The sequence below is a fragment of the Lynx canadensis genome, chromosome C1 (assembly GCF_007474595.2).
Source record: "Lynx canadensis isolate LIC74 chromosome C1, mLynCan4.pri.v2, whole genome shotgun sequence".
In the NCBI taxonomy this organism is placed as follows: Eukaryota; Metazoa; Chordata; class Mammalia; order Carnivora; family Felidae; genus Lynx; species Lynx canadensis.
The window spans coordinates 214,408,837-214,421,168 of record NC_044310.1 but is presented as its reverse complement, the minus strand read 5'-3'; the positions used below and the strand labels follow the sequence as shown (position 1 = coordinate 214,421,168).

Below are 12,332 nucleotides of genomic sequence, written 5' to 3'. Positions count from 1 at the left end.
GCTTACATCAAATTACAAAATTCTAAAAGCCTCGGTTTTACCCAGTGCCTCTGAAAGTCCAGACCCTATTTAAAGTCAGGACAGGTTCCCTGCAGGCATAATTTACAAAAGGAAACATCAGGACTCTTTAAATAAACAATTAAAACCCCTGGGGGTTTTTTTCAATCAGAGGTCTCAGCTTGAAAAGTCAGCTGGGAACCACAGACACCAGCACTCCCGACAATCAAACCCCTTTGTGGCTGGCTATCGGGTGTCGGCCACGGAGCCCAGAACTGAGGCCTCACCTAGGTCCAGCAGCCCCCCTGCCCATCACAGCACTATCCGGAGCCCCACAGGAGGCCAAGGGTTAGGGGAGGGGAGCCGGGGAGTCTGACTGTTCACGACTCATCGGTGACCTCTTTTCAGTGTGGGCCAACATGCTTACGTGTGCAAACTGTCAAAGGCTCACTGGGTATTCATTGGTTTTTGTTTTTTTTTCTAACCATCTAACTAATAAAGAAAAGAAAGAAAAGAAAAGAAAAGAAAAGAAAAGAAAAGAAAAGAAAAGAAAAGAAAAGAAAAGAAAAGAAAAGAAAAGCTTTAATATGCTTACTACAACTGGTAACTAACTTACTGGGTTTCAACCCCAACTCCCGAGGAGGAGATCTCAGTTTTGTGTTACACATTTAGTGCTGGAATTTTTCAAACCAATCTTCCCTCCCTGCTCAGCGGAGCGGCGCCACTTCAGCCCAGGAACAGAAGACGCAGGCCCGCGCGTCCTCCTCCCTCAGGAAGGGAGAAGCTGGCACGGATTCCAAGACTCCTCTCTCCCACTCTGAGGCTGGAACGGCATCGTACGACTGCTGCCAGCCAGGGGGCAGCTGTGCTGTGGCTGCGGCTGTGTAAAAACCTCCCACGGATCCTGCTCGTAAGATCAAGACAACTCCAGCAACCAGGCTTCCATTCACTACGGTTCAGGAGCGACGGCGCCACTCGGCACACACCATCCCGTCTGTACAAATCGTGGGGAGACAAAACACTCGGGAAGGTCCTCCTCACACTACGGAAATTAAGTTCTTAGCAAAGAACTATTTCAACAAAGTACCCAAAGTTTAGGGCACATTCACTGATTTCCTTCTTACTACAGAAGTAAAATCACAGCTCGCCAACACAGGAGAGACCCTGCTCACGAATGGGCTGTGCGAGCGCGCCCATTTTTGTGAACTCCACGTTTGTAATACTTTCTTCTATTTCATGTCAAAGTACTCCTAGAAGTTTACCCACTGCTCTTTTCACATTATAGTGCAAGCAGTTTCTCACGTTGACAGCTGAAGGTGCATGGGCTTTGGGGTCACAACGCTTTGGCTTTGAACACCCGGGGGCCGGAACAGCCGGGAGACCACCCTCTTCCTCACGCTGTCCGGGTAAGGACCAAACAAGGTGACCTAAGCACAAGGCCCCACGGCCGGGGGCCCTGGCGCTCATCCCTTCCGCACCCCCGAAGAGTGCTCACGGTTACACGGGACGGTTAGAATCACTTTAGAAGTCGCGAGGTCATCGCAAACGATGCTGCAACGAATGGCTACGAGCACACAGCTTTCCCCTAATTTCCCGGAATAAAACTCATGGACTCCTCGAAGAAAGAAAAGGGATACTGTTACTTCCTGGCTCTTCGTACGTAGGTTGGCCAAGTCTGGCCCGCCGCAAGCCTCGTTCCTGGAGGAAATCCAGCTGACAGGCCACATCTCCATGCTCTCCGGGGTACGGAATGTAGCTTCCTACAGCATTTGCTCTTTTGCATAACTTAAAACGTCCTTCTCTTAAATGGATCAGTTTTACGTAAAATTTTTATCCTTTCGGTGTTTTTGATGTTTCTTTTCATTAATTTTAACACTTTTAGCTTTTATCATCCTCTTCTCAACAGGGACTCCTAAGAGATGGGGCAGTGGGTTCAGATGTCACAGCAGCCTGAGCCTCCCTCAGAGCAAGGGCTCTGCCAGGCGCCTCTGTGCCTCAGGGCGGACTCGCAATCGAGCCGGCACCGGACCCCAGAAAAACGCACACCTTGAGGAGGGAGGTCCTGAAACAAAGCCAGTCCTGTCACTGCGGTTACTTTCCCACGTCAACATTAGGGAAGCGAACAGGTGGGTTCTTCAAATCCATTTGCTCAAGTCACATTGAAGTTTTGCAGTGACCTTCCGGATTTTTAAGGGGGTCTAAAACATCTGCTTGGTTCAAGGGAGTCCTCTGTCATGGACTCCTTTCAATACCAGGCTGTTTCTAGGATACCCTTGCTACAAGGATTTTACAGTAAACACTCAACCAATTGCTCCCTGCATTCTGGTCTCTCCTAAACACCATTCCCTTATCATAAAAGCTAAGGAGATACCGACCGACCAAGGCCTGGATCCTGAATTTCGGAACGTGGGGCTCCCTCCATTCATGTCTTCCGATTATCTTCTGTTAACTAGGGTCTATCTATGTAGAAGCCAGAACCTCCTACAACAGGGAGCCCGTTATTTCCTGGAGCGTGGTTAAGAGTTTCATGTGGTTTTGCTGGGCACAGACAATCCTTAAAAAGGCCTCCCGATCTTCATCACACATTTACCGAGAGCTGACCAGAGGCCCTCAAAGCCAGCTAGCTCAGCGAAGGAGGCTAACCATCCTGGCACCAGCTCCCCAACCTGTCAGCAACCCCAGCTTAGGCTTGGTGCCCCAGCACCGTGAGCATCTCTCCAGTGGAACCCAGCCCACCTCTGTAAGCTAGCTCACTTGAAAAGAGTGTGCCAACATCGTGACCTCTGTCTTCCAGGTCTAGCTCCTGCCTCCAAGTCCCTTTCTTATTTCCGCCCACCTGAGCAGAACTCTTCCACCAATGAAAAATATCATCCTACGCAACTAGCTGACAACTCAACTGTTTGCTTTTCTCCTCAAGGGCCTACAATGTAAGGAAGACTGTATGTCCCTCTTCACTCTTAGACAGTTTTGCTATACCTCAGTCTCCGGAGGTACTAGAATAATCCAGGTCAATCAAACACAGAGAAGAGTACAGGCTTCAGTTCCAACTCGCATCTTCTCATCTGTTAACTGTGTGACCTTAGGCAATTTTGTGGGCCTGAGCCTCAGTTTCCTCACATACCTACTCACCTCACCTTGTGCCCCTGGCAGTTAAAAAGCAGTAATGTATATAACATATCTCAGTGCTGGGCCTAACACGTAAGAGCCACTCCAGAAGAGATCCCTTTTCCTTTAGGCAAATTAAGGACTCCAGAGGTCTTCAACCCTGTCCCAAATGTCCAGTAAGTGATCGACAGGGAACAGAGTAGAGCACACGGTATGTGGATTACAATGCTGCCACGAGAACAGGCTAGGCTGCGTTGAGGGGGCAGAACTATAGGGCCTGAACTAAAAGCTTGTTCAAACGCCTGAACGGCAGTGAGCACTGCTTGAGCAGAGTCCAGCCCCATCCACGGGCACCCAGCTGCCCACCTCCCTGTTCTTCCATTCAGTCGAGAACATGCCTGAAAGCTCTCCAGCTTTCACAAGGGAACATCATCTCTGTCACCTTCACATCCCAAACTTTGCACGTGCAGCCTTGGGTCTTCTTTCAACTGAGAATGACGAATTCTCACCCCGGAGGTCCCGACTACCATCTAGTACTGGGGATTTTCCATACAGCTCCTTAAAGAAAACGGACAGCCTGCGTGATACGGTAACCGTGCATTTCTGAAGATTCTTCCCGCCGCGTGGCTGCGTCTTCAAATCAGACGACCGGCACCTACCCAATGGACCATTCTGCCGCAGCTCCCCACTCTCTGCGATTTATCTTGAGGTTTTAACATCATGTCCTACTTTTCATGGGGGCTGACATACGAAAGCTTGAATCAAGCCTTTTTCTTCATAAAAAGTGCATCCTCCACCTTACCTGTCAACAGCCTTTCATGAGCTCATGTGAAAACTGCTTCAAGCTTAAGAAGAAAAACGGAACGTCTCCAAATTAAGCTACTTGTTTTTCATTAGAACAAAAGCGAGACAGGGGCGCCTGGGTGGCTCCGTTAGTTGAGCGTCTGACTCTTCGTTTCGGCTCATGATCTCACGGTTCGTGGGATCAGGCCCTGCATCGGGCTCTGTCTCCCTCTCTCTCTGTCCCTCCCCTGCTTGTCCTCTCTCACTCTCTCTCAAATATAAATAAACTTAAAAAAAAAAAAAAAAAAAAGAACAAAAGTGATAGAACCATCAAGTTTTGGTCTTTGTTGTGGAGGCCAAGCAACTTCTTGGCAACTCTGGGTTCCAGGGCAAACCCCTCCACATCCAAACCTGTCCTTCTCCCTCTCTCTCACACCTGTCTCCCAGCCTGGTTATGATCGCTGTCCTAAGTGCATCCATATGCATTCCTACGTCCTACTTTCAGCTATACTCTGTGAAGTGATTATTAAGTTTTAGAGCCCGTAACAAACACAATTTATACAATGGTGTCAGGATCGCTGAAGTTCAGCTAAAAGTGACACGTACCCAAGGCACCTGTTCTGAACAGGAACACGGAGACTTTCATGTGAAATGTGAGGGTTTCCTGCTGCAAATATTCTGAAACTGAACCTTGGACTAAGAAAGAACGTAATGTGGAAATGTAAATTTTCCCAAGGGAGAAAGGGAAAAGGGCAGAGGGAATCAAGTATGATTTTCAGGAAAACACGATTCTCCTCATTAATCAACCTGCCATTTCCTACATTTTGTCCCTAGAGAACCTCATGGAAGTTTGGAGATATTAGCTTTCTTAATTGAGTCTTACCCGTAACCGATAATCATCCACAGTCCAGATTCGACTTGCAAAATCATTTGAAGCTGCTAAGAGGTAAGATCCCTATGGGAATGAGGGAGAGTGGGGAGGGGGGAGACAAATTTTAGACGAATTAGAAGATCTCAGTCCACACAATACAAATTCCCCAAGAATCAGGTCCAGGAAAGGTTCAGATGCCTAAAAGCTGCACACCTGATGTGGAATACCAACCGTTATCCCCAGGATTCTGTCAACCCACCAATTTTGGTAAATCCACTTTTCTCCTGAGTCTGCTCAATCCCATCCCATCAGAATGCTGCAGACCCTCCAGCTCAGCCTGGAACTTGACCTCTTGAGTTCACTAGTGCCCCCACCCCCCCCTTCAGTAACCCCAAATACCAATGCTCTCTACACACTGTCCAAGCTGCAGAGCCCAGAGGCCCTGGCTCTCCCCTCCCTCAATCTCCTAACTACTCTCCTCGGAGACCCACGCATCTCTGATACATCTGGCCAGACCCCCTCTCCCCTCCACCTGCACCGCTGGGACTTCAGCCACGGCCTTTATCAAGTCTGCAGAGACAATGACAGGCTGGGGCACAGCAGATCTGACCCCCCCCCCCCCACATCTTCATCATAGTCACAGCCAGCAAAGAACTGATAATCTACATGCATCCTGACCTATCACTGATATCACTTAAGATAGAGAACAGCAGACAAACCATTTGAGTTAAACTCCAAGAACCAGATGTCTTACATTTTTTCTAAGACCTTCTAAACTCACCCATTTCCCCGGATACTATATACTTACAGCACTGTCAAATTCAATGCTTGTAATTCCTGCATTACTGCCAGACAGGGAGCCCTTGAACTCACATTTATCTGGAAAAAAAGAAAGATTGAGGAAAGAAATGAAACAAAGAGTAAAGCCAATACTGAAGTTACAATGGGGCACCTGAAACACAATGGAAACCAATTACAGGCTCATAACAGCAGCTTTCCTGCACTGACGCAGAGTCTAAGAATAGCAGGACAAATACACAGCTAGTCAGCTGGAAGGACGATGCATGTGTACATGGACGCAGAGCTTAGCAGTTCGCATGCATTCAGTTGGTCTTTTCAAGAAATTCAGAGTCATTAATTCCCTTTACAAAGAGGTAGATGCGGGAATTTTAAAGACATGTCAATGCACCTAGAGACTGAGTTTTAGTTCTGGTACTTCTGAGTAAAATGTTTCTAATTCAGATAAATACGTCTTTGGGTTTGATCAGTATTCGCGTCAATTGAGCTATCACTTCTGTAGAAGCTGAGCACTAAATTTTCAGGATCCATGTGATAATTCTCATTCGGAGCTGAAAAGAATTTCTTTTTTTAGTTCTGTGTAACTGGCTAGTCCTCAGAATGCCAGTAAAGCTAGTTTGGAGTTTCTGGAATTTGTCCTTATGCTTACTCTGTCTCCGGGAACCTAAGATTCTGGCAATCCCACTGCCTGTCAATGCTCCCCTCTCCCCAGCCGCCTTCACCAACAGGCCCAGCCACGTGCCCGGGTCCTGCTTTCACACAGCTCTGGCCACCCACGCAGAAACTTTAATGATGCAGGCACAAACGTGTAAGAGTACGAGTCTCAAGATGATGTGACTAAGTTCCTTTTTTAAAGAGCAGCTTAATGATGACAAGTCCAGAGAAACAATTAGGGAACCATTCAAATCAAATTCATAAAAGGGGAGCACAAAATAGGGAACATTACAAAGAACAGCCTTTTCTCTTACTGGTAAAAACTATGATATAAATACTGGTCTGGAGCTGTCAAATATTTAGGGTCAGGATTACTGAGGGCTTGGCGAATCCCTCCTTCTGAATTTATCTGCAAAATACCTGTATAGCACATTTAATGCCTTTTATTGATCCTAGCTTTCATTAGATTTTCAAAAGTCAAAAAGAGGCCAACATCCACTAATTAAGGTCTTTATTTAGATTAGATCTTTACAAAAATATTACTGTACATTCTAAGAAATATCTCTTTGGCTTATGCCCAAGATATCGGTCTACTTCTCTGGCAGTTGACACAGGCCAAAATGTAAGAAAGGATCAATAAATGCTATTCTACATGATCTCAAATGACCAAAAAGACCTTACCAAAGCTCTTTTATCTAGAAGACACCAAGGGACGCTATGTCAACAGTATTTATATAAATAATTCCCAATGGAGCTTGTGCTTTTTATAGAATGAGCAAGGACAAATGTTCCTACTGGGCAGAAACTGCAGTTATTGTGATATTTTAAAAGGGTAAAAAACAGGACCCCCTCAAACTATTTCATAATTTCCATTAGCGTTTACTTCCTCTTCGGCAGCAAAAATGTAACACTGTTACTAAAGGTTGGTTCTCATTTTCTTATAGGTGCTTTTATTGACTCAGAAGTAAAAAATATTTCTAGGGTGATTTTTATTTAATCACAAGGCACAATCAAAACAGACTACTGGGGCGCCTGGGTGGCTCAGTTGAACATCCGACTTTGGCTCAGGTCATGATCTCACAGTTCGTGGGTTTGAGCCCCGCATCAGGCCCTGTGCTGACAGCTCAGAGCCTGGCGCCTGCTTCGGATTCTCTGTCTCCCTCGCTCTCTGCCCCTCTCCCACTCGCACTCTGTCTCTTGCTCTCAAAAATAAATACACATAAAAAAAGTAAAAACAAAAAACAGCTATCTACCTAAAATTTTAAAAAACCAAATCTCATAAAATTTCCATTATTACTCTATGGCTTTACTGTTGTCTTCCCAACAGTTCCTGCAATTATCATTCATAAGGTGTTTCTGGGTAAAACGGCACAAATCTTGATGGCCTTCAAATAGCTGTAACTGCCAGGAATTCAATTAGAGTCACTTTCTTGTGGGGGGGCAGAGCACACAAGTTTGGTGCTTTATTGATAATCTGTTATAACCAAAGGGATCAATAGATTGCTCTTGCTCTGAACACACTAAAAGCAGCAACACAGGCTTAGCAGCTCTACAGCTAAAGGGAGGCCGCAGTGGGAAGAGCGAGGGCTCCGCAGTCACAGGACCCAGGTCAGGTCCCGGCTGTGACCCTCCCTTGCCTCACCGATCAGTTATCAGCCATGTAAACCAACAACGCAAATCAAGTAGGGTCTCTGAGTCTTCCTGTTTTCGTCTTGTCAAGTAGGGGCGACACATACCTTTCAAACTGCACAGGGCTGTTGTGAGGATCGGGGGAAACGATAGAGACCAGGGCATCCTGGAGCTACTCACCGCTGGACAACAAGCGTGTGTGTGCTACAACTGCAGAAACTTGACAAACTGGTTCTTACTAACACCTTCAGCCTTATCCCTTGACCTTGCTTTATTTAAAAAAAAACCAGGAGTAGCTAACTAAATCTCAAAATGCTGAAATTGAGCTATCCCCAGCTTCAGAAGTCTAAGAGATGGTTTCATTAAGCCCCATTTCCTGTTCTAACGCCACTGCATTTCTGAGTACTCAGAGGTCACTTCGGAAACAAGGTCTAATCAAAGAGACTGGGTGTTGATCTTTGGGCTCTTGATGATAAGCTGCTCGTTAAATACGTTTTTTCCTGGGAGATACACCCCTCTTTTTCTTCCCAAGCTTAGATATGACCTCAGTCATTTTCCCCCAGGCCAAGGCCACTTGTGTTATTAAATGCACACACTTTAGCTCAATGCGTAGTTTAATTATAAAGTCTAAAACTTTAAGACTTTTCATTTTCCTTCTAAAACCTGTGCTATCTTGGAAAATATTCTAGCACGTATCTGAGAAAATGCAAACACGAACGTATCTGTAACTTAACAGCATTTTCTAGTCATTACTTAAAAACTCAGAGCAACGGCCACTTGGCTGTAATGTCTGAGATGGTAATGCTGCTTTGGTCAGATGATCCCTTACACAAAATACTGTACATTTTGAGAAGATGAACAATTCAAAGATTGCCTGAAAGCAAGGTCAACCAGATGTCCCCAACACAGCCTCCCTCTCTCACTCTTCAGGTCTCACCTCCAAACACTTCCCAAAGCTTAACTCTCCGATCCATGCCTCCTGTGGCCAGCAACCGGGAGCCCGGACTGAACTGCACAGCGTTGACTTCCCCATCATGAGCGTCCTGCAAGACAAGCACCCTGCTTCAACCCCAATCACTGTCATTCTTGAGAAGAGCGAGCCCAATACAAACGAACATTCTGGATGCCTAACCAAAGTTGTTAGACATTTATCCATAAATAAAGGAGATCACTCATAAACTAACTTGGATTCCTAGCCTAGGGTTCCCCGAGACTCTGCTACCATTTTATTCTTGTAAGTTACAGTTCCATTTTTTAAATACAGAGCAACCTTCTTAAAAAGGAATCAAAATCTGTGTAGATTCACCGCCTAAAGTTTGTCTTTGCCTTAATTTTATTTCTTCTTAAGAAAAATGCAATTTCAATCTATATTCTATGATCTTCATAGCTTAAAAGTAAGCCTCTGATTTAACTGCCTCTTTTTTGGTCCAGATTATATTAACGCCACACACTAAACTCTTTATCTAGTGGAAGTACAGCATGACTTCTCATGATTTAAAAAAAAAAAAAAGCCTTTATGGTTTTCCTTGTAGGAGTAATCTGAACATGGAGTCCTGATACGAGTGGATGCCATTCCTGCTGCTACAACACACATCAGTGTAACAGGGGGATTCTATTCAGTTCTGGAAACATGGCTCTCTAATGTGTACTAGCAGGGTGACTTCGGCCAAGTTTCTTAGCTTCCCGAAGCCTCAGTTTGCCCATATACAGGAAAAGACTTCTGCAGGTTTTGTGACCTAGAACCGTGCCTGACCTCGAGAAGGCCTTCAATAAAATAGGTGTTACTTTGGGAGAATTTAAATTCTTCACAGGGAAATTTTTGAGACTGGCATTCAAACTAGAACAAATAATCTGAAAAGGTGGCATGTTTTCTGTGTTCAGGATGGGAAGGGAAGCGGAGTAAAAAGCATCCTCTCCTAAGATGGAAGAAAAGAATATGAGAAGATTCACTAAAAGACTACAGACGCTGCAACTTTTGTGGATGAACTACGATGTCCGCAATCTGCTTTAAAGTGCTCCGGTAAAGTGTGTGGGCGAGAGAGTAAGACTGGCAAACGTGGCTAACTAGAGCTGCCTGACAGATGATGGTACCGGAAGTTCTTTTTCTGGATTTGAAAATCTCTATAATTAAAAGGGAGAAAAAAAAAGACTGGAAAACACGGATTACAAGTAGTAGATCACTGGGGTGCCTGGGTGGCTCAGTCAATTAAGCATCTGACTCTTGATATGGACTCAGATCACGATCGTGTGGGTCGTGAGATCAAGCCCAGCGTCGGGCTCTGTACTGAGCACCGAGCCTGCTTGGGATTCTCGCTCTCTGCCCCTCCCCCTTTGTCTCTCAAAATAAATGAATAAACTTCAAACCAACCAAACAACCAACAAACAAGCCAAGTCATTAATCACTTGCCAAAAACATCATTTTGGGAAGACAGAATCTGTCACATTTGCTTGGGACTGAAAAAGATGCTTGAAATATTATCAGAAACATGACCATTAACTGATGGCGATAGAAACATCACTTTATTACTGTCTTACTATTATTCTCCCTGGTGATGACACCCCCACCTCAGCCCTTCTGAATTGCTGAAAAGCTGTAGGGGGACCAATCTTTTTTGCCTCCATGTGACTCCCTTCCTTTTCCTTCTTTATGCTTTCTACTTGGGAGGTCTCAGATTGAAAACTTGAGATCATGCACCATCACACCCATAGCTGCCACTCTTCAATCTCCTGCACGGCTGGTTCTGTCGGATATTTGTCAGCTGTGAACTGTCCACTCTCAGAAACACACACTGACAGAATCCCAAACTATCAGCTGCTCCATTACCCCGTACACATGACTTAAATGTGACAGGAGGAAACAATGGGCTGCTGGGAGGTGAGGGCAGGGAAGGGGCTGTGATGTTTAGTGCAATCAGACCTTTTACCAATCATCACTGACCTCCGCAGGGTGCCTAGGGCCTGTCAGGGAATCACAGGAGTGGAGGAGAAACCGAAGGGGTCTTGACTGTCTCAGTTCAACTCCTCATCGAGAGGGAGACTCCCTTGACAACATACAAGGTGGTTAAACCACTCAACCAGTTTGCGGTGTGGAAACCTCCCGAGTTCCTCCTTATGCCTAGAACTGAAAGTTTCCCCCATATAAATTTCATCCCATTTTGACAGCGAGTCTTTCTCTACCCTGAAAGCGAGCTCCTCTAACTCACCCCATGCAATCCAAGAGTCAGCCCAGCTACCTGGGCCCTGCTCTGCCTTTCGGTCCCCACCAGCCTCCTGCCTGCTGGCCCTGAGCCAGGTACTCTGTGTTTCTCCAAGCTGGGCCCAGTGCTGCTCAATCACCCCAGTGGGGACCTAATTACTCCTCGGTACTAGCACCCAGCTCTGAACTCCAGCTGACAGTCCGGCTATCGAGTGGCCTCTGCCCAGGACAGTCTCCTGCTTCCAACCTTACTCCTCCTAACAATCGCAAGTCACACGGGTTTGGGCAGATTCATGAAGCAAATAGCTGCCCTTATCAACCTTCTAAAACAGACTACTGACCAGAATCTCCATTCTAGATGGAAGCCAACTGGTGATGACAATTACATGCATGACTGTAACTTCTCACCAACCCTAATCACTTCTCCCTTTTCCCATCTCTCATGTTACCAATTTCTCTCAGCCAGTCCTATATTAGAGAATGGTTACAATAAATCCTGCCCCCTGAACCTAAGCAAAATGTATCAATCCCTTCCTTCAGACAGAGCCAACAGGCGTAAGAGCTTGCTATTGCTACAAATAAAATGGTAGGAAACTTAGCTACAGCACAGAATGGATCCTTTCACTGTCAGGCTCTGTTACCATACAAAGCTTGCTGGGAGTGGGATTAAACCATACTTACAAAGACACATATGGCGGTCGTTGGCACCCTCACTTCTTTACTAGAACCAGGATGAGTATCCACGTTATCCTGGGGAACTGGAAAGGAAGAGACAGAGCGCCTCCTAAGAAGTAACATAAAGGAAACTATTAGGACTGCACAGGGTTTAAGGTCCACCAAACGCCCAGAAGGGCTTCACAGACGACTTTTGGCAGCTTCTTCTCCCTCCTAGACTCTCCAAACCACAGAGTGATGCACCCGATCAGAAGCACCCTCACCCAAATGACACCCGGACAGATCTCCAGCACATACCTGTACTCTCCGGCTTGCTAACTCATGGACTCCAAAACCCAACACCGAAAAGCAATCCCAAACTATTGCTTCCCAGTCAATAAACTGCTACGAAACGTTTTCAACATATTGTAATTGCCCGCTCAGAGGGAGCTCGTCTGTATTTTTGTAAGATGACTTCAAGGTGACACCTATGCCTACTTATAATCACCCTCAACGTACACCGTGGCCAAGGAGGAGTCGAATGCATGCCAAAGGAGAGAGGGATGAGAGCGTGACTGCTGGGTAAAGAGCTCAACCTAGCGCCTGCTCAAAAGGGTGAAGCGCTCCTAGGAGCATGCACAGCGG

The 12,332-nt window shown here is 45.9% G+C and overlaps 1 protein-coding gene and 2 non-coding genes across 5 annotated transcripts in view; all 3 read right to left on the bottom strand.

Annotated features, from left to right (window-relative positions):
- ATG16L1 (autophagy related 16 like 1) overlaps window positions 1–12,332 on the bottom strand; it is a 77,040-nt gene that overhangs the window by 46,970 nt on the left and 17,738 nt on the right. For all 3 annotated transcript variants that reach the window (XM_030323728.1, XM_030323729.1, XM_030323730.1), the window contains 4 exons: window positions 11,715–11,817; window positions 8,775–8,880; window positions 5,565–5,635; window positions 4,769–4,840 (listed from right to left, as the gene is read on the bottom strand). In XM_030323728.1, coding sequence (XP_030179588.1) covers window positions 4,769–4,840; window positions 5,565–5,635; window positions 8,775–8,880; window positions 11,715–11,817 — 352 coding nt within the window. The remainder of the gene's footprint in view (window positions 1–4,768; window positions 4,841–5,564; window positions 5,636–8,774; window positions 8,881–11,714; window positions 11,818–12,332) is intronic.
- LOC115522656 lies at window positions 171–396 on the bottom strand. The gene has a single exon (XR_003971542.1).
- LOC115522655 lies at window positions 10,502–10,776 on the bottom strand. Its single transcript, XR_003971541.1, has one exon.